The 23,803-nt window shown below is 38.2% G+C and overlaps 1 protein-coding gene across 1 annotated transcript in view; it reads right to left on the reverse strand.

Moving 5' to 3' along the window:
• The window catches only part of C17H8orf89 (chromosome 17 C8orf89 homolog), a 72,938-nt gene that overhangs the window by 20,141 nt on the left and 28,994 nt on the right, over positions 1-23,803 (reverse strand). The window contains exon 5 of the mRNA XM_068526054.1: positions 16,143-16,330. Within this exon, the coding sequence (XP_068382155.1) occupies positions 16,191-16,330 (140 nt within the window). The 3' untranslated portion in view covers positions 16,143-16,190. The remainder of the gene's footprint in view (positions 1-16,142; positions 16,331-23,803) is intronic.

Raw genomic sequence — 23,803 nt, forward strand, 5'->3', positions numbered from 1 at the left:
CCAGAAGTTATTTCAGGCCATAGCCACACCGTACGGCTTGGCTTGCCAAGAAGTAGAAAGGGGTAGATGAGTTCACCTGCAGGGTTGACAAATGTTCTCAGGCAACTGAAGCTTTAACTATTGCATCTTAAAGAGGCAGCTATCAGTTTCAGCCATAGCAGAGCCATCACTGAGACGGCGGGTGGCGATACCTCTGGACTCTTGGCGGACGATCTTCCTTCCTCTGCCCTTTCTTGCACTGCTCTTTTCCCTCTTCCGCTGCCTTCCCCTCCGTCCCCTGTCCACCCAAGCACTGCAGGGTTAGGCCCATCACTCCTTCAACAACTTCAGTGATCCGGATGCTCCAGGGTCCAAAGGATCCTGAGAAGTTCCACCCAAGAAAGGGATGCAGACACCCAGGGGGACCAGATGCTTCTCCTTACACTGTGTTGTCAGTGGCGGTCAGTTTCCCCTTCCTGTGTGTCAGACTCTCAAGGACACGGACTGTGCTCATTCTTCTTTGGATTTCCAGTCACTAACTTAGGGCCTGATACATGCGAAATCAATACATATTGAAGTAAACTGATTAATTAGTAATTTTCCTTGAAGATTTCCTCATAACTGTATTTCACTTATTGGTTTCATATACCCTCCATACCAGAAGTGAAGTCTCAAAGAAAGTCAGTGCTGTGTATTTACCTAAGTTTACAACATTTATGTCATCCCATCACACAGCTATCCACGCTCACCCATCTGCATTAGCGTGTAAAATCCTTGAAGGCAAGAGCTGTATCCTGCTTCCCTTTAAATGTCCTCTGCTGTGCTTTGCACGTGGTCAGCTTGGCGGTTGTCGAGTTGATTTAAATAATCTCTAATAAGCGGAAACCCTATGCTTAGATGGAAATGCTCACCCAAGGCCATCTACAACTTATGCTAAAGTTGTATAGGAGTAGACTTCTAATTTTACCAAATTATAAAAAAGATTCCTTGAACAGGTTTCACAGGAATTCAGGGGGATCGAACTACATTGTAACAGGAGTGTCCTGTCTTCCTCTCTTGGAAGGCTCCATTCCCAAAGCGGAGGCTACATCTTGCCACTGTGTGTTGAGTTCCCACCGCAGTGCATGACCAGGACTCTGCTTTCAGCCCTATTCAGTCTATGTACACATATCAGAGTGCCTGCATTTCCCTGAGAGCCTGCAGCTCTTTCTCTAAGACCAATTTCCATCATTGTTGAAGTCAGGTTTTGACTAGATATCCTGCCAGGGGTGCTATGTGGATCATTCCTTTTTCGCTTTTGTACAAAGTGTCAGAATTTTTTGCCTATGGGTTAGGATGGCCAGAGTCAAGCTAAGAAGAGAGAAGTGAAGTAGGAGAGAAGAAAGGAAGTCAGTCCTAAACAAAACACCAAGAGAATGCAAGATTGTCGATGACAGGGTATTAATGCCACTGAATTGAACACTTAAAATATGTATATGTATAACTGATACATTTTGCTGTGCAGCAGAAACTAACGCAACATTGTAAATCAACTATAATAAAAAAAGATATTAAAAAAGAAAAAAAAAACTTCCAAAAATACTGAATCATCAAAATGTTGGTGTTTCCTCTTTCTGCCATTCACTAGAAAGGGAATTTTAGTTGTAGAAATGCATACATTGAATCTGCATGGTTTTAATGAATGGGATTGAAAATTTAATGTATGTTAAACTTAATAAAATTGAGACAGGATGTGTGCTAAAAAAAAATGGCTAAGATAGTAAACTTCATGTTATGTGTATTTTACCACACACACAGAAAGACTGTCCCAACAAGACCTGTAGTGGGGGGATGGATAGCTGTCCAGAATTGTTTCAAGTGTATGTGCCAAATCTTCTAACGTGTAAATCAATTTGTGAATGTATTTAATCTGCTAAAATACATTTGCGTTAAATGAAATTGACCTGACATGCGCCAGAGCTGTCTTGTCTTTTCTTACGTCTTTTCTTCCATCTTTCTGTTGTTGCCAAAACACCACTCCATAAGCATGGACTTTAAGTCTGTCATATCCCTCAGAGTTATCAATTTTAGGATAAGGTCCCTGGTGGCCTTATTTGACCAGATTCAGTTTTTTGGAAGATAGGATTTTGGTTTCTCTTCATGAGCACATTATCTCAGCTTATACTCAGGTTTGTGGAGTTGTAGAAAAATTACAGACTGATATCTCTTTAGTTTCAGATTAAAAATGTAACACAAGAAAAACACGCCATGAATCAAAAGCATTCTTCTCCTCACATGTCCATTTTATGTAGGTATCAACTTGTATTCCGAGGAAGGTAAATTATGCCTGTAACTGTGAACTCATACATTTTCTATGTTTAGCTGAATAGTTTGATGGAATCACCAGGCACTGGTGGCAATTTCTATACTTCTTTAAACACAGGCGTCAGTCAGGACACAGACCGTAAGCATTCTGAAAAAGCCATACATTAAGAGGGAAGAACTGCTCGAGGAATCACAAATATTTATTCTAAAGCAGGTCTTAGTTCACCTTTCTTCTGACTCGGGGTGTCTGCTGACATCAGTCATTTATTCAACACCCCAAACCCATTCCAACAGGAGCCAGTTCATAATTCCAATTGGCAGTCCACCCTTATTTTCAAAGGAGAAAAATCCAGATGGAAAAAACAAATAAATGTCAAGCACTTGAAATTATATGGCTGATTATATGAGTCTACAATGGACCTAAAGGAGATTTAGAAAGTGTTTCTGATGGCAAGGTACAGTGGAGCTGCCTGTCAGTAAGCGTGTGGCACCAAGGGAACCCTCTGCTATCCTCATCCATGAAATCATCCATATGTAACATCCCTGTGTAACCTCATCTTCCAAGGTGCTAATGAAATTGTGTGAGTGTAAGGGCTTTGTAATCCATCAATCACTATATAGATGCCAGCGATTATTTAAATTTTAAACTATTCCTTAGGGTTCTATAATATTTCTATTTATTTTCTGAGGTGGGAAAGCTAGACTGTCACTCTGAAGCTTCATGCCCTACATGGCGTGAGGAAGGAGGAATTAACGACCGTCGACAATGTCCCCACAGCCCTCATCTAGCACCCAGCACAAATGGCCCATCCATTAAATGTTGTCGATGGGTGAGTCTGAGTAGGGCAGGCAGAGACCTGCCCACAAGCACTTTTTGAATTGGAAGGACATTCAAGATGACATTTTCAAAGAGGGTTGTACTGTGACGGAGAAAGCAGGGACCTGGGATTCAGGTAAACCCAGGTTCAAACCTGGGCTCTGGAACCTGTGAGCTGTGGAAACTTGGGTAAGTTATTAAATCACAATTTCTTTGTCTATAAAATGGGAAAATAATACCTTCACCTTGCTGGACACAGTGGAGAATAGCTGACCTAGAAGAAACACTAAAATCATCAACAGCCAACACAGCTAGGGGAGAAAAAAAAATTCCACAGATTAATCAGAAAGAAAATAGAAAAATACTGACAAATCTTATTTTCCAGCTCGCCAGATACTGAAAACAGATAAAGATGATCTCAGGCATGTCTGGTGTTCCTGAAGCAGAGAATTCAAAAATATGGGACAGAAGGAGTAAGTATTCAAAGATACAATGAAAGAAAAAATTTCCCAAAAATGTAGAAAAAATGGAATATGCAGCTTTGAAAGAACATACTATGTTCCAGGAAATTTTGATCTAGGACAACACACAGTGAGTCATACTCTGATTCAGTTTCAAGAATCAAGAAAATCTTTAGACATCCAGGCAGAAATGGCAAATAATCTACAAGGGATTAAAAAATGGTGAAGGAGGGGAGGAGAGAAGATGGCGGAAGAGTAAGACGCGGAGATCACCTTCCTTCCCACAGATACAGTAGAAATACATCTACACGTGGAACTGCTCCTACAGAACACCCACTGAACGCTGGCAGAAAACGTCAGACCTCCCAAAAGGCAAGAAAATCCCCACGTACTTGGGTAGGGCAAAAGAAAAAAGAAACAACAGAGACAAAAGAATAGGGACGGCACCTGCACCAGTGGGAGGGAGCTGTGAAGGAGGAAAGATTTCCACGCACTAGGAAGCCCCTTCGCGGGCAGAGACTGCGGGTGGCAGAGGGGGGAAGCTTCGGAGCCACGGAGGAGAGCGCAGCCACAGGGGTGCGGAGGGCAAAGCGGAGAGGCTCCCGCACGGAGGAGCGGTGCCAACCAGCACTCACCAGCCCGAGAGGCTTGTCTGCTCCCCCGCCGCCGGGGCGGGCGGGGGCTGGGAGCTGAGGCTCGGGCTTCGGTCGGATCGCAGGGAGAGGACTGGGGTTGGCGGCGTGAACACAGCCTGAAGGGGTTAGCGCACCACAGCTGGCTGGGAGGGAGACCGGGAAAAAGTCTGCAGCTGCCGAAGAGGCAAGAGGCTTTTTCTTGCCTCTTTGTTTCGCTGCGCGCAAGGAGAGGGGATTCAGAGCGCCGCCTAAACGAACTCCAGAGAAGGGCGCGAGACGCGGCGATCAGCGCGGACCCCAGAGACGGGCGTGAGACGCTGGGGCTGCTGCTGCCGCCTCCAAAAAGCCTGTGTGTGAGCACAGGTCACTCTCCACACCGCCCCTCCCGGGAGCCGGTGCAGCCCGCCACTGCCAGGGTCCCGTGTTCCCCGGACAAATTCCCCGGGAGAACGCACTGCGCGCCTCAGGCTGGTGCAACGTCACGCCGGCCTCTGCTGCCGCAGGCTCGCCCCGCCTCCTCCGTACCCCTCCCTCCCCGCGGCCTGAGTGAGCCAGCGCCCCCGAAGCAGCTGCTCCTTTAACCCCGTTCTGTCTGGGCGGGGAATAGACGCCCTCAGGTGACCTACACGCAGAGGCGGGTCCAAATTCAAAGCTGAACCCCAGGAGCTGTGTGAACAGGGAAGAGAAGGGGAAATCTCTCCCAGCAGCCTCAGACGCAGCGGATTAAAACTCCACAAACAACTCGATGTGCCTGCATCTGTTGAATACCTGAATAGACAACGAATCATCCCAAATTCAGGAGGTGGACTTTGGGAGCAGGATATATTAATTTTTCCCCTGTTCCTTTTTTTTTGTGAGTGTATATGTATATGCTTCTGGGTGAGATTTTGTCTGTATAGCTTTGCTTTACAATAGCTTTATTTTGCTTCACTATATTATAGCCTCTTTCTTTCTTTCTTTCTTTCTTTCTTTCTTTCTTTCTTTCTTTCTATTTTTTCTCCCTTTTACTCTGAGCCGTGTGGACGAAAGGCTCTTGGTGCTCCAGCCAGGCATCAGGGCCGTGCCTCTGAGGTGGGAGAGCCAACTTCAGGACACTGGTCCACAAGAGACCTCCCAGCTCCACGTAATACCAAACGGTAAAAATCTCTCAGAGATCTCCATCTCAACATCAAGACCCAGCATCACTCAATGACCAGCAAGCTACAGTGCTGGACACCCTATGCCAAACAACTAGCAAGACAGGAACACAGCCCCATCCATTAGCAGAGAGGCTGCCTAAAATCATAATAAGGCCACAGACACCCCAAAATACACCACCAGACGTGGATGTGCCCACCAGAAAGACAAGATCCAGCCTCATCCACCAGAGCTCAGGCACTAGTTCCCTACACCAGGAAGCCTACACAACCCACTGAACCAACCTTAGCCACTGGGGACAGATACCAAAAACAACGGGAACTACAAACCTGCAGTCTGTGAAAAGGAGACCCCAAACACAGTAAGATAAGCAAAATGAGACGACAGAAAAACACACAGCAGATGAAGGAGCAGGGTCAAAACACACCAGACCTAACAAATGAAGAGGAAATAGGTAGTCTACCTGAAAAAGAATTCAGAATAATGATAGTAAGGATGATCCAAAATCTTGGAAATAGAATAGACAAAATGCAAGAAACATTTAACAAGGACGTAGAAGAACTAAAGAGGAACCAAGCAATGATGAAAAACACAATAAATGAAATTAAAAATACTCTAGATGGGATCAATAGCAGAATAACTGAGGCAGAAGAAAGGATAAGTGACCTGGAAGATAAAATGGTGGAAATAACTACTACAGAGCAGGATAAAGAAAAAAGAATGAAAAGAACTGAGGACAGTCTCAGAGACCTCTGGGACAACATTAAACGCACCAACATTCGAATTATAGGGGTCCCAGAAGAAGAAGAGAAAAAGAAAGGGACTGAGAAAATATTTGAAGAGATTATAGTTGAAAACTTCCCTAATATGGGAAAGGAAATAGCTAATCAAGTCCTGGAAGCACAGAGAGTCCCATACAGGATAAACCCAAGGAGAAACACGCCAAGACACATATTAATCAAACTGTCAAAAATTAAATATAAGGAAAACATATTAAAGGCAGCAAGGGAAAAAAAACAAATAACACACAAGGGAATCCCCATAAGGTTAACATCTGATCTTTCAGCAGAAACTCTGCAAGCCAGAAGGGAGTGGCAGGATATACTTAAAGTGATGAAGGAGAAAAACCTACAACCAAGATTACTCTACCCAGCAAGGATCTCATTCAGATTCGATGGAGAAATTAAAACCTTTACAGACAAGCAAAAGCTGAGAGAGTTCAGCACCACCAAACCAGCTTTACAACAAATGCTAAAGGAACTTCTCTAGGCAAGAAACACAAGAGAAGGAAAACACCTACAATAACAAACCCAAAACATTTAAGAAAATGGGAATAGGAACATACATATCGATAATTACCTTGAATGTAAATGGATTAGATGCTCCCACCAAAAGACACAGGCTGGCTGAATGGATACAAAAACAAGACCCATATATATGCTGTCTACAAGAGACCCACTTCAGACCTAGAGACACATACAGACTGAAAGTGAGGGGATGGAAAAAGATATTCCATGCAAATGGAAATCAAAAGAAAGCTGGAGTAGCAATTCTCATATCAGACAAAATAGACTTTAAAATAAAGACTATTACAAGAGACAAAGAAGGACACTATATAATGATCAAGGGATCGATCCAAGAGGAAGCTATAACAATTGTAAATATTTATGCACCCAACATAGGAGCACCTCAATACATAAGGCAAATACTAACAGCCATAAAAGGGGAAATCGACAGCAACACAATCATAGTAGGGGACTTTAACACCCCACTTTCACCAATGGACAGATCATCCAAAATGAAAATAAATAAGGAAACACAAGCTTTAAATGATACATTAAACAAGATGGACTTAATTGATATTTATAGGACATTCTACCCAAAAACAACAGAATACACATTTTTCTCAAGTGCTCATGGAACATTCTCCAGGATAGATCATATCTTGGGTCACAAATCAGGCCTTGGTAAATTTAAGAAAATTGAAATCGTATCAAGTATCTTTTCCGACCACAACGCTATGAGACTAGATATCAATTACAGGAAAAGATCTGTAAAAAATACAAACACATGGAGGCTACACAATACACTACTTAATAACGAAGTGATTACTGAAGAAATCAGAGGGGAAATCAAAAAATACCTAGAAACAAATGACAATGGAGATACGACGACCCAAAACCTATGGGATGCAGCAAAAGCAGTGCTAAGAGGGAAGTTTATAGCAATACAAGCCTACCTCAAGAAACAGGAAACATCTCGAATAAACAACCTAACCTTGCACCTGAAGCAATTAGAGAAAGAAGAACAAAAAAACCCCAAAGCCAGCAGAAGGAAAGAAATTATAAAGATCAGGTCAGAAATAAATGAAAAAGAAATGAAGGAAACAATAGCAAAAATCAATGAAACTAAAAGCTGGTTCTTTGAGAAGATAAACAAAATTGATAAACCATTAGCCAGACTCATCAAGAGAAAAAGGGAGAAGACTCAGATCAATAGAATTAGAAATGAAAAAGGAGAAGTAACCACTGACACTGCAGAAATACAAAAGATCATGAGAGATTACTACAAGCAACTCTATGCCAATAAAATGGACAACCTGGAAGAAATGGACAGATTCTTAGAAATGCACAAACTGCCGAGACTGAACCAGGAAGAAATAGAAAATATGAACAGACCAATCACAAGCACTGAAATTGAAACTGTGATTAAAAACCTTCCAACAAACAAAAGCCCAGGACCAGATGGCTTCACAGGTGAATTGTATCAAACATTTAGAGACGAGCTAACACCTATCCTTCTCAAACTCTTCCAAAATATTGCAGAGGGAGGAACACTCCCAAACTCATTCTACGAGGCCACCATCACCCTGATACCAAAACCAGACAAAGATGTCACAAAGAAAGAAAACTACAGGCCAATATCACTGATGAACATAGATGCAAAAATCCTCAACAAAATACTAGCAAACAGAATCCAACAGCACATTAAAAGGATCATACACCATGATCAAGTGGGGTTTATCCCAGGAATGCAAGGATTCTTCAACATACGCAAATCAATCAATGTGATACACCATATTAACAAACTGAAGGAGAAAAACCATATGATCATCTCAATAGATGCAGAGAAAGCTTTCGACAAAATTCAACACCCATTTATGATAAAAGCCCTGCAGAAAGTAGGCGTAGAGGGAACTTTCCTCCACATAATAAAGGCCATATATGACAAACCCACAGCCAACATTGTCCTCAATGGTGAAAAACTGAAACCATTTCCACTAAGATCAGGAACAAGACAAGGTTGCCCACTCTCACCACTATTATTCAACATAGTTTTGGAAGTGTTAGCCACAGCAATCAGAGAAGACAAAGAAATAAAAGGAATCCAAATCGGAAAAGAAGAAGTAAAGCTGTCACTATTTGCAGATGACATGATACTATACATAGAGAATCCTAAAGATGCTACCAGAAAACTCCTAGAGCTAATCAATGAATTTGGTAAAGTAGCAGGATACAAAATAAATGCACAGAAATCTCTTGCATTCCTATACACTAACGACGAAAAATCTGAAAGTGAAATTAAGAAAACACTCCCATTTACCATTGCAACAAAAAGAATAAAATATCTAGGAATAAACCTACCTAAGGAGACAAAAGACCTGTATGCAGAAAATTATAAGGCACTGATGAAAGAAATTAAAGATGATACAAATAGATGGAGAGATATACCATGTTCCTGGATTGGAAGAATCAACATTGTGAAAATGACTCTACTACCCAAAGCAATCTACAGATTCAATGCAATCCCTATCAAACTACCACTGGCATTTTTCACAGAACTAGAACAAAAAATTTCACAATTTGTATGGAAACACAAAAGACCCCGAATAGCCAAAGCAATCTTGAGAACGAAAAATGGAGCTGGGGGAATCAGGCTCCCTGACTTCAGACTATATTACAAAGCTTCAGTAATCAAGACAGTTTGGTACTGGCACAAAAACAGAAATATAGATCAATGGAACAGGATAGAAAGCCCGGAGATAAACCCACACACATATGGTCACCTTATCTTTGATAAAGGTGGCAAGAATATACAGTGGAGAAAAGACAGCCTCTTCAATAAGTGGTGCTGGGAAAATTGGACAGGTACATGTAAAAGTATGAAATTAGAACACTCCCTGACACCGTGCACAAAAATAAACTCAAAATGGATTAAAGACCTAAGTGTAAGGGCAGACACTATCAAACTCTTAGAGGAAAACATAGGCAGAACACTCTATGACATACATCACAGCAAGATTCTTTTTGACCCAGCTCCCAGAGAAATGGAAATAAGAACACAAATAAACAAATGGGACCTAATGAAACTTAAAAGCTTTTGCACAGCAAAGGAAACCATAAACAAGACCAAAAGACAACCATCAGAATGGGAGAAAATATTTGCAAATGAAGCAACTGACAAAGGATTAATCTCCAAGATTTACAAGCAGCTCATGCAGCTCAATAACAAAAAAACCAACAACCCAATCCAAAAATGGGCAGAAGACCTAAATAGACATTTCTCCAAGGAAGATATACAGATGGCCTACAGACACATGAAAGAATGCTCAACATCATTAATCATTAGAGAAATGCAAATCAAAACTACAATGAGATATCATCTCACACCGGTCAGAATGGCCATCATCAAAAAATCTAGAAACAATAAATGCTGGAGAGAGTGTGGAGGAAAGGGAACACTCTTGCACTGTTGGTGGGAATGTAAATTGATACAGCCACTATGGAGAACAGTATGGAGGTTCCTGAAAAAACTACAAATAGAACTACCATACGACCCAGCAATCCCAATACTGGGCATATACCCTGAGAAAACCATAGGTCAAAAAGAGTCATGTACCAAAATGTTCATTGCAGCTCTATTTACAATAGCCAGGACATGGAAGCAACCTAAATGTCCATCGACAGATGAATGGATAAAGAAGATGTGGCACATATATACAATGGAATATTACTCAGCCATAAAAAGAAATGAAATGGAGGTATTTGTAATGAGGTGGATGGAGTTAGAGTCTGTCATACAGAGTGAAGTAAGTCAGAAAGAGAAAAACAAATACAGTATGCTAACACATATATACGGAATCTAAGGGGAAAAAAAAAAAAAAAAAAGGCCATGAAGAACCTAGTGGCAAGACGGGAATAAAGACACAGACCTACTAGAGAATGGACTTGAGGATATGGGGAGGGGGTGGGGTGAGATGTGACAGGGTAAGAGAGTGTCATGGTCATATATACACTACCAAATGTAAAATAGATAACTAGTGGGAAGCAGCCGCATAGCACAGGGAGATCAGCTCGGTGCTTTGTGACCACCTAGAGGGGTGGGATGGGGAGGGTGGGAGGGAGGGAGATGCAAGAGGGAAGAGAAATGGGAACATATTGTATATGTATAACTGATTCACTTTGTTATAAAGCAGAAGCTAACACACCATTGTAAGGTAATTATACTTCAATAAAGATGTTTAAAAAAAAAAAAAAAATGGTGAAGAATCAGATTTCTCCACAGCAACAACTAATGCCGGGAGACAATGTAATAGTGTCCATAAAGCTCTGAATAGAAGGAAAAAGGTTATTTCAATTTCTTGATATTTTTCATAATCTCTCAACATTTCAATGGTAATCCTCAGACCTAGTTGCACATTAGGATCCCTGGGGAGATTTTAAAACTTACCCATGTTCAGTGGCCACCCCAAACCAGCTAGATCAGATTCTCTGGGAGTAGAGCCTGGACTATGGTGTGTCTCAAAAATGCACCAGGTAAGTCTAAGTGCAGGTGATTCTCAGGCAGGCTACTCAAAGTGTGATCCGGGGATCAGAGTATCAGCATCACCTGGGAGCTTGTTAGATGTGCAAATTCTCAAACCCACCCCAGATCTATAAGAATCCGTATTTTAACAAGCTCTCCAGATCTGGATGCACGCTTAACTTTGAAAAACCTTACAGAAGAATCTCTCTCTCTCTTTCTCTCTCAACATTTTGTTCACTTTATTAATGCTATAAAGATTTGCTGGTTCTGCAAAGGGGTTAATTATCTTTGGGTGCGGTGACTTATTGTCCCATAGAAGACCCTTTATAAGTGTGAGTGACTAAGTGAAACAGAGACCAACCCTAGTGGAGAATGCAGTTCAAGTCCCAAGGTCTCTGTGTAGTACTTATGCTTAAGTTTCCCTTGCAACAAAGGCAGTATCTGGAAACTTTTTAAACTCATCTTTAGAAGACTAGGTAGGTTTTTCTAAGTTGACAAATGTTTTCGACCAGAACCAGAAGTTTCTTGAAGAGGAATATTTTAGGAAAAAAAAAAAAATCTCTTTTAGGAAAGAAGATCTAGACCTATATTATAAAATATTTTAAAATTAATAACATTTGGATTTTAGCAATGACTTCAGTTTCACTTATTTCTTTTACAAGAGTAAAATTAACTTTATTTAAACATAGGATGCACAGAATGATCCGTTTTAATACAGGTATTTCTGTATCTATCTGCATATATGCAGAGAAAGATGTTTACCTGATGTTATTTATGAGTGGGTGAGATTTGAAGTGCTTTGTAAACTTTTTATTTGTACTTTTCTATGTTGCTGACATTCCTAAAAATGTATACTATTTTCCCAAAAATACTAAAGTTATTTTTCTAGTAAAAAACAAAAACCCTCATTTCATTAATTTGCCCAGGATGATCAGGATCTGTGTACCAATTCACATCAACCAAATTCACAGAGACTGTGAATCAGAATCACAAGATATTAATTAACATACCCATTCCTTAATCTAAGACATAGCATCTGCTTCATGGTGACTATATGTACTCAGGAGTCTAAATTACATATTAAAATGTTGCTTGATGAACAATGTCTTCTCAGGAAATGTCTTCAGAACTATCATTGACTAATGATTTGTCCTTCACTGAAGTAATCATTCTTTGTAAAGAACTGTTTTCTCATCCTAAAATCAGGACTCTATTCTCCCATCCTAAATATTTATTGTAAGGTCTAGTTTCCCCAAATTATGACTGATATTGCTTACACTGGAGGAAATTCCAAATCACAAATGCAAAAGGGTCACGCTGGCAACACTGTCTTCATCCCAAGCACAAAATTAACATCCACGGTAGCTACAATATCAGAAGTTGGCATCTTATCCTTATGTCTAAATCTTGGGTCTGCTCAACTGGGGATGATTTGAGCCTTCTGAGCACCAAATACATGTCGGTTTTTCTAAAAAGTTCATGAGGAACAAAAAGAGTAAATGCAGCGTAAGGAAGTAGAGCCTGTGTTGTTGGTTTTTTTTTTTTTTAAGATTTAATGAAAAACATGTTAAGTTCAATCCCAAGATGATTAATTATCGTTAGCATATCTCACTTATTAAAAAGAAATAAACATTCCACTCCTTTCTTGAATTGGCTTCAGTTGAACTCTTTCATAGGGGAGATGGGGGAGGGGTCTTTCTACTCTACTGGTATAAATGCTCCAAGATATGTTAGTGTCATAAGTCAGGAACTCAACTCAATACTAGGAGATATATTTTTCTGTGCAAGTATTTACTATATTGCTCTAAATTTTAAGTAATTAAACCATGCTGTATCAACTAAGTTTAAGTTTTAAAACAACTATTATTCTACTGATTTTATGTACATGGGCTTTAAATCCTAGTAGGTTAGAATTCTAGTTCTGTTTCTAGCTGGAGACCAAGTGTAAAACAATCCTCAATCTACTTATTTTATAAAATAGGAATAATACCACCTACCTACTTTTTAGGGTTTTCATAAGGTTTACAAAAATATTAAATGTTTAGAGTACAGGTAGGAGCCCAATAAATGAAATCCATCTGATAATCAAAGGTGTTTAGAAGTGCCTATCCACGAAATATTCTCTGACATAAATTGTACCGTGTTCTTAGAATGTATATATATGCATAACTGAATCACTTTGCTGTACAGTAGAAATTAACACAACATTGTAAATCAACTATACTTCAATAAATTTTTTAAAAAGTTCATCAAATTTTTGTTTGAGAAAACCTTTTCTCCCACTTCTCATTTCTTAAATCATTGGCCACACTTGGAGGAGGTGGTCAGAACATAGAAAAGGTACAGGTAATATCTAAATCATTCTCCATCAAAATTCAATGTAGGCAGAAACACATCCACTTAAGTTTATTTGGTTATTTCCCTAGGAACTAATGCATCATGTAATGCATATAAACACACATTAATAGTGTATTTTATACATTTATATAGAGCACGCAAGGACATAGAATATGTTCATTCTCCTACATCTGTGATAGTTTATTTTTCTTCTTCTCCTTCTTCTTCTTCTCTTCCTTCTCCTTCTCCTTCTTCATTTGTCTTCTACCTATTTCCTCTCATCCCTTATAAATTTGGGTTCTTTTCTCTCTCTACTCTTTTATTGGGGAAAACACAGCCTTGGTTATGCAAATGTTTCTCAAAGTTTTAACTCTAGTCAGTATCTTTTTCTGGAACTACACATCTGCTTTCAACTACCTGCTTGGCATCTCTCTGTGGATGTCTTGATGACACATTAAACTGAATATACCCAAAGTTGCACTCATCCTCATTTTCCCCCAAACTAGCATCTCCTGAGAATCTTATGTCTAAGACCAGAAATAAGCTGGTTTTGATTCTTCCTCTCCTGATAGCCTATATCTAATCAAAGGATCTTAAATCCTTTGCCTTGATGTCCTAATTATCTTAATCTGTCCTTCCCATTCCTGTTTCTACATTTCTACTGAGAGATTCTTACCTCAATTTTTATAAAAACCTCCTGACTGGTTTCCCTATCTCCAGTCTCCTCCCACTACAATCTAGCCTACAAATTAAACCTGGATGAATCTTCCTAAATCACAAAAGCAATAATTTACTTTCATTGCCAAAATTTTCCATTGTGAAACAGAGAAAATACAGACTCATGCTTGGCATCTGAAGGTTCTCTACCAGATGTGATCAAGTTATGCTTTGAGCCCTATCGCCTCTAGTCCTTTGATCCCGAGGATGCATAAATAAATGACCCCACAGGGACTTCCCTGGTGGCACAGTGGTTAAGAATCCGCCTGCCAGTGCAGGGGACACGGGTCCGAGCCCTGGTCCGGGAAGATTTCACATGCCGCGGAGCAACTAAGCCCGTGTGCCACAACTACTGAGCCCGTGTGCCGCAACTACTGAAGCCCACGCGCCTAGAGCCCGTGCTCCGCAACAAGAGAAGCCACCGCAATGAAAAGCCCACGCACCACAATGAGGAGTAGCCCCCGCTCACCGCAACTAGAGAAAGCCCGCATGCAGTGAAGACCCAACACAGCCAAAAATAAATAAATAAATAAACAAATAAACAAATTTAAATAAATAAACAAATAAAGAGCCCCACAAAGCCAGATCTGGCTTGCCCATGTAATTTTCTTTGGCTTGCACAGTGGCTTTATAAATTTTTAATTATAAGTTGCTTATTTTGAATTAGTTGCTAATATTTACACATTGGAAGATTTCACAAAAATCCAGATTCTGGCTTCTCATGAAAAGTTAGAATATCTGGCAACTTTGGGTCCACATTCCCCCACGACAAGAGGGCTGAAGCTAGGCAGTGAGTGCCTGTTTATGCATGGAGAAACATGCCCCAGGTCACCACAGCCTTCATCTGATTGGTATCATTCAATGTGCTACTGGCTTGGGGTCTGAAGGCACATGAATTGATGAAGTTTGCCCTATACCACCTAGTGCTCCAGCCAAGTACATCGTTCCCAAATGCATAGTATGTCCTTGCTATGTTATTCCATCTTTCTAGAAATGCCCTCTCCCTCCATCTTTCATGTCTTTAAGGCCCATTTGTAACACTGCATCTTCCGTGAAGCTTTCTCTGACCTCCCTGTTGGACATTACTGCCTCATTTTCGTTCCTCTGTTAACACTCTGTTGTTCTCTTATGGCCCATTTCTCATTCTCTGCTGGATCAGCCGTTTGTGTCCTTGATTTCTCCCTGTTTTTCAGGGACTTGCACTGACAAACACTTCTCCCCCACTCCTCAGGCTTTCTTGAGGAGGGGTTTTTCCTCTTGACCTAGACCTTCCTCCTCCTCCCCTAGAGATTGAGCGAGTCTCTCTTCCCACCCACTTTCCCCTCAGGGATCCGCCTGTCTACGCGGTAGAGATGCCTGGTTCTGCTTGGTAGTAAAGGCCCGATTCAGCAGGTGAGCCTGAGGTGAGCAATACCTGAGTGTGTACATTTGCCCAATTGTGAAGTTCAGTGTTAGGAAGCCCACTGTTGCCACACATCTAAGCCAGGATTTCCCTTCCAGGTTTTATCAGCAAACAAAACTAATATATTCATTTTCATCTGCTTGAATACTTAATCACACAACTGCTTTCAAGCTCAAGCAGGGAAAAGAAGGGGTTCTCGTTGGGAGCCTTCTAACCCTAACAATGAGGACTCATTCTTGAGTCTTCTGCAGCTCCTAGCAAACGTCATTGTACAGATACTCAAAAAACGTTTCTCAAATTGAATCAAAAGATATAACCAGTGTGCATACAATTCATAGAATATAATTTTTCTTACGCTTATGTCCCCATATATAAACTGTATAGATAATAACTTAAACGTCCGTTAAGATTAACAAAATATAACATACGCTGTATATAACAGAAAATATTTGTTTCCTATTTACGTTTCCATTGTATGTAAATCATTACACATCATATCATATATCAAAAAAGAAGAGAAAAAGGGAAAAGAAAGGAAACAGACAAACCTTAAGAGTCAGTGAAGAAAGCGTCGCACCAAAGGAAAATCAGCAGTCTCAAAGCTCTTGCTTCTTGCTCTTTTTTAATTTTCTGGTTGTTTCTTGACGAATGGTATCATACCCCAAAATGGCCATTTTAGAAAGTCTCTGTAAGTACTGAGACGGTGCTCCAGCGAGAGGATCGCTGAAGGCAGAACCTGTAAAGAAAAAACCCCGAAACTGTTATTACAATTAAATTAAGCACACGTGAATGACATTCTCTAAAAGAGTATACACCAAATATCTGTTCCTCAAATCGCCATTAAACACCACTAGTTCTTCATATAACACATTCTTTGAAGTAGAACTGAAAGCTACTTAACTTTCTAAAGTGACTGGGATGGAAAGTCACCTCGAAAAATACTTAACCAAGAAACGCTTAATGTTTCTATTTAATGATATAAAAGTGAATCTGAGTCTGTCACGTGCTTCTTAAAACATGGGACGGCTGTGGAATTTATTCCAAAATAAAAGGCATCATCTCCATAAATAACCCATTTCATACCTTACCTGCTTATCAAGTTACTGTCTCCAAACAAAACGATTTCTCATAAATGTTGAGGTACAAGAGTAAAATTATAAAGTAAAATAAGTCACTCACTAACTGAAACAGCATTAAGCAAGCTTCTATTTTGAAGGATAGTGATAACAATAATAACATAACAATTATCGGATGGTCTCTCTATTTCAAGTATTCTTCACCTATATCATCCACGCAACAATACTATGAAGTAGGTAACTAGTACTATCTTGGATTACAGAATTAAAAAAGAGTTTAGACATTGTTAGAGGCAGGATTTGCACCCTGATGCATCAATTCGGAGTTCCCATGTAATCACAAATATTGCCCTAAATACGTAATATGTATAAATACTGCTATTTAGAAGCATACAAGGCTTTGAAAATAATACACTGATCCGTATTGCTTTAAAATACTATTGTTTAACTTCCATTTCAAGTGCCAAAAATAAAAATTGACCTCAATTCTCCAGTGTGGTTGGTATTTTTGTTTGTTTGTTTTATTTGGGTGTGTAATGAGAGTGGGAATTTCAGACAGAGAGTAGAAGGGAAGAATCGATCAGGATTCCAGTTCTTAGCAGTAAGATGGACTTGACACTTAGACTCTCTGGCTACAAAATAACTAGATTCTAAGCATAAAGCAAACCTCAAAAAACTTTAAAGAACTGGTATCATACAGACCAATACAATTAAGTTGGAAGTTGTTAATAATAAGTCTTAAAATTCTCAAATATTTAGAAACGTATACACACATTCTAAATTATTCATCCATCAAAAAAAGAAATTGTAATAAACATTAAAAATACTTGTAACTAAATGATAAAGAAAATATTACAAAACTTGTGCAATGCAACAAAAGTTGTACATAGAGGGGTTTATACCCTAAAATTCCTGCGTTAGAAAAGAAGACTGAAAATTAGTAAGCTAGGTATAAGATACACGTTAGGAAAAGAATAACCCAAAGAACATGGAAGACAATACAGGAAAGAGGAGAAATCAATGAAGTAGAAAACAAACTTACAATTAGAAAGACTTTTAAAACGACAAGAGTTCTTCACTGAAAAGACTAATAATAAAGGAAAACTTCCAGTTAGATTAATTTTAAAAAAAGGCAGAAGGCCCAAATAAATAATATGAGGAGAAGCATAGGTAGAGCAAAGACTAAACTTTATGCCAATAAATTTGAAAACTTAGACAAAATGTAAAACATTCTAGAAGATATAACTTACCAAAATTGATGGAAGGAGAATTAGAATGCCTTAAGAGTCCTAAAATTAAAATAACTGAATTCATATTAAAAGATTCCTCCAAAGAAAACAAGTGATCCAAATGATTTTACAAATGAACTCTATCAGACTTTCAAGGGAGAGATCATTCCAATTTTAGGTCATATCCTTCAGAGAACAGAAAAAGCAGAATACTCCCCAGTTCATTCCATGAGGCCATCACAGTCTTGACACTGAATCCAGACAAGGAGAGGACAGAAAGGAAAATTAGTGGTAATCTCACTCATCAACATAGATTTTAAAACCCAATAAAATATTAGCATATTAAATATGGCAGTACACAAAAAAGATAATACATCATGCCTTCAATGGGGGTATCCAAGGAATGTAAGAGTAGCTTAACATTACAAAATCTACAAATGTTATTTTTCACATTAGAAAATTAAACAGGGGACTTTCCTGGTGGTCCAGTGGCTAAGACTCCGCGCTCCCAATGCAGGGGGACTGGATTCAATCCCTGGTCAGGGAACTAGAGCCCACATGCTGCAGCTAAGAGTTTGCATGCCGCCAACTAAAAAGATCCCACATGCTGCAACTAAGACCCCGCATAGCCAAATAAATAAATATTTTTTAAAATATGAGAAATTTATTTTAAAAAATTAAACAGAAAATCACAAGATTATCTCAATCAATTCAGAAAAATGTTTGATAAAATTAAACTTTCATTTATATTTAAAAAAACCCAAAACTCTCAGCAAATTAAAGGTTAAAGGGAACTTCTTTACCTTGATAAAGGATATCTACCCAAAACATACATCAAGCATCATTCTTTATGAGAAGACATTAAAAGCATTTCCTTTAAAATCAGAAACAAGTCAAAGATGCCGACTTTTCATTTCTCTTCACTATTGCATTGGTGGTTCTAACCAGCTTAGAAAAATCAGAAAAATAAAGGCATAGGATTTGGAAAGAAAGAATAAAACTGACATTATTCACATATGATTATGATAATCTACATAGAGAACTCAAAAATTTATATATATCATATATAATATGTATGTATACACAGTATAAAATGTATTATATCAAGAAATAATAAGGGACTTCAGCAATGTGGCTCAAATTGCAAAAATTAACTATATTTCCAAATATCTGTAATAGAATGTTAGAAATTTTAATTATAAAAGAATTATGGGGGCTTCCCTGGTGGCGCAGTGGTTGAGAGTCTGCCTGCCAATGCAGGGGACACGGGTTCGAGCCCTGGTCTGGGAAGATCCCACATGCCACGGAGCGGCTGGGCCCGTGAGCCACAATTACTGAGCCTGCGCGTCTGGAGCCTGTGCTCCGCAACAGGAGAGGCCGCGATGGTGAGAGGCCCGCGCACCGCGATGAAGAGTGGTCCCCACTTGCCGCAACTAGAGAAAGCCCTCGCACAGAAACGAAGACTCAACACAGTCATAAGTAAATAAATAAAAGAACGTGAATTTCTAAAAAAAAAAAAAAAAAAAAAAAAAAAGAATTATGGCAGACTACTAATGATCTTTTCAAAACTTTTTACTCTTTCTTCCAAAACAGAATTTTACTGAGCACAAGGTCATCCAGGTAGAGATTACATTTCTCAGCTTGCTTCAGAGCTAAGTAGAGCTTTGTTAATAAGTATGAACCAATAAGATATGAGCAAATGTGCAACTTTCTGGTCATCTTTAAATTATAATCCTCTTACCCTAGATTTCTGGGCTTTTTTGTTTTCGTTGGGATGTTTTTGATAACTGCTTCCATCTCCTCACTAGTTATAGGTCTGTTCAGTTTTCTATTTGTTCATGATTTAGTCTTGGTAGGTTGTATATTTCTATACATTTATCCATTTTTTTCTAGGTTACCCAATTTGTTGATATATAATTGTTCACAGTAGCCTCTTATAATCCTTTTTATTTCTGTGATCAGTTATAATGTCTCCTTTTTCATTCCCAATTGTAGCTATTTGAGTCTTCTCTGTTTTTTTTCTTAGTCTAACCAAGGATTTGTCAACTTTGCTGATCTTTTCTAAAAACTAAATCTTCATTCTGTTGATTTGTTTTCCATTCTCTATTTCATTTATCTCTTCTCTAACCTTATTATTTCCTTCCTTCTTCTAAGTTTGGGCTTAGTTTATTCTTTTTTTTTCTAGTTCCTTGAGGTATAAGTTTATGTTGTTCATTCAAGATCTTTTCCCTTTTTTTATGTGTTTACACACACATAAATTACATTACCATAAATTTCTCTCTTAGCACTGCTTTTGCTGCACTCTATAGGTATGTTGCATTTCTGTTTTCATTTGTCCCCAGATATTTTCTAAATTCCCTTGTGATTTCTTCTTTGACTCATTAATTGTTTAAGAGTGTACTGTTTACTGTAGGATTTTTAAAAAAGATAATCTGTATCAAATTAGGAAAGTTCCCTTCTCAAAGTTTGCTAAAAATATTTTTAATCATGAATATTGAATTTCATTAAAATATCTTTTGCAATTATTAAAGTGAACATATGACATTTCTCCTTTATTCTATTAATAAGATGAATGACACCGATTGCTTTTCTAACGTTAAATCAATCTCGCATGCCTTAGGTAAATCTGATATGATTGTGTTGCATTATCCTTCTTATATATCGCTGAATTTGAATTGGTAATGTCTTGTTTACAATTTTTACTTCTATTTTATAGGAAAAATTGGTCTATAATTTTACTTTCTTATAACGTCAAAGCTAGGTTTTAGAATCAAGGTTAGAGACCTCATAAAATGGGTTTTTAAGTGTTCCCTCTTTTCCTATTTTCTGGAATAATTTACGTAACATAGCTTTTTTTTTTTTTTAAATGTTGGAAGAATTCACCAGTGTCAATTCTGTATCAATTCTAAGTTGTGTTTTCTCTTTTTTTATATAATATTGGTAATTTCTCTCTCTCTCTGTCTCTCTCTTTCTCTCTCTCTCATCAGCCTTGCTACACATTTATCAATTTTATTCACATTTTCAAAAAACTAACTTTTGGCTCTGTTGATTTTCTCTACTGAATATTTGTTTTCTACTTCATTGATTTCTGCTCTTTATTATTTCTTCCTTTTATTTTCTTTGAATTTAATATGCTGTTCTTTTGTTACCTTCTTGAGATGAATTTTAAAATCACTGATGTTAAGCCTTTCATCTTTTCTAATACAGGTACTTCATGCTGTAAGTTTCCCTAAAAGCTATGTTTTTACTGCATCCTACAAGTTTTGACGTATCATACTTTCATCATCATTCAGTTCAAAATAATATGTAATTTCCACTGTATTTCTTCTTTGACTCGTGAGTTATTTAAAAGTACATTTCTTAATATCCAAACCTCTGTGGCATTTTATAATTATCTTTAATTACTGATTTCTAGTTTAATTCCACTGCAGAAAATATGTGCTGTATGATTTCACTTATTTGATATTTGTTTAAAAATATCTCATGATTATGCATTTGCCTATTTCCCTTTTCATTCCATTACACTTATCTTTATGTATTTTAAGTTTATGTTAATATAGCATAAAAATTTAGGATGGTTAAATCTTTCCGTTGTATTAGCCCTTTGTCACTATGAATAATCATTCTATTGATCATAACACTTCCTGCTTTGAAGTCTATTTCGTTTGATGTTAGTGTAGCTACAAGCTTTCTTTTGATTACTGTTTGGATGGTTTATATTTTTCCATCCTCATACTTTTGATCTTTCTTGCCCTTATTTTTAAGGTGTGCTTCTTGTAAGCAGCAAATAGTTATTTTTATTAGTCTGATGGGCTTTGTTTTTTAGTTACAATATTTAGTCCACTTATATCTAATGTATTTATTATGTTTAATTTTAAATCTTTAATATTGCAAGTTGTTTTCTATTTGCCCTGTTTTATGTTCCTTTTTTCTCCTTTTTTAAAAAATTAATTAATTAATTAATTTAATTTTGGCTGCATTAGGTCTCTGTTGCTGCGCACAGGCTTTCTCTACTTGCAGCAAGCAGGCGTTACTCTCTGTTGCGGTGCACGGGTTTCTCATTGCAGTGGCTTCTCTTGTTGCAGAGCACGGGCTCTAGGCTTGAGGGCTTCAGTAGTTGTGGCATGCAGGCTCAGTAGTTGTGGCTTGCAGGCTCTAGAGTGCAGGCTCAGTAGTTGTGGTGCACCGGCTTAGTTGCTCCACATGTGGGATCTTCCCGGACCAGGGATCGAACCCATGTCCCTTGCATTGGCAGGCGGATTCTTAACCACTGTGCCACCAGGGAAGTCCCCCTTTCTTGCTTTCTTTTGAAATGATTAAGTATTTTTTTTACTATACTATTTCCCCTATAAGCTTGTTACTTGTATTCTTTTCTTTTGGTGATTACCATACAGATTATCATGTTTCTTTGACATATTACAATCTACTTTAGTTATTTTACTGTTTTTCAGATAATGCAAGGACGTTACAGCATTTTAACTATATGTATGCCCCATCCTACCTCTGTGGTATTATTGTAGTTTATTTCTACATATATTTTAAACTTCATAAGACAATACTACTGCTACTGCTTCTCTTTCCTTCACAAGTTGTGCTTTCATCTTGTATCATTATTTCTTTTTTTTTTTTTTCCATTATAGCATCTGCGTTTTCATTATTTCTTTAATATTTCTTTTAGTGCACCTCTACTGACAATTAATTCTCTCAAGTTCCATTTGAATAAGGTCTTTATTTCACCTTTACTTTTAAGGATATTTTCATTGAGCATAAAAATCGAGTTTGCCAGTTACTTTCCTTTGGCACTAGAAAATGCCATTCCACTGTCTTCTTGCTTCCATTGTCTAAATTGGAAAGTCTGTTGTATGTCTTACCACTGCTCCCTTGAAGGGACCATATCTTTTTTCTGTTTTTTTAATATTTAGTCTTTTTACTATGATGTGCCTAGCTGTGGTTTTCTTTGTCTCTCTCCTGCTGAAGTTTCATAGAACTTTTTGTATTCATTGCTTGGTATTTTTCAATCTGTTTGGGAAATTCTCAGCCAGTACATAAGTACTGCTTGTCCCACTCTTCTCTTGCTCCTCTTATTCTGAAATTAGAATTACACACGTGTGAAGTAGTTTTATCTTGTCACATATTGTCTTTGCACATTCTGTCTGTATTACCTGTCTTTTTTCTCTCTTCACTTTAACTGGGTATTTTTCTAATGACTTATCTTTCATTTTACTAATCCTATCATCTATTGTTTTCCATTTTTTCCCAACTTTATTGAGGCATATATGACAAATAAAAATTGTATATGTTTAAGGTATACCACCGATGACTTGATATACATATACATTGTAAAATGATTACCACAGTTAAGTTAATTAACACATCAATGATCTCACATAGTTACCTTTTGTGGGGAGGGGAGAGAAGAACACTTAAAATCTACTCTCTCAGCAAACTTCGGTATACCATATAGTAGTATTATTACTATTATCTTGGTTGTGCCACGCAGCATATGGGATGCAGGATCTTAGTTCCCCAACCAGGGATCGAACCCATGCCCCCTGCAGTGGAAGCACAAAGTCTTAACCACTAGATCACCAGGGAAGTCCCGAGCGTATAGTTTTATTAACTTTAGTCACCATGCTGTATATTATGTCTCCAGAACACCTCCCCATTTGCCTCAGCCCCCACTTTCTAGTAACCACCATTCTACTCTGTTTCTGTTTGACTTTTTTTTTAGATTCTACGTATAAGCAATACCATGCAGTAATTGTCTCTCTGTCTAACTTATTTCACTTAGCATAATGCCCTCTGGGTTCATCCATGTTGTCACAAATGGCAGGATTTTCTTTTTTATGGCTAAATAATATTCCATTGGGTATATATATATCTATCACATTTTCTTTATCCATT

Source organism: Eschrichtius robustus, chromosome 17 (assembly GCF_028021215.1).
Source record: "Eschrichtius robustus isolate mEscRob2 chromosome 17, mEscRob2.pri, whole genome shotgun sequence".
NCBI classification, from domain to species: Eukaryota; Metazoa; Chordata; class Mammalia; order Artiodactyla; family Eschrichtiidae; genus Eschrichtius; species Eschrichtius robustus.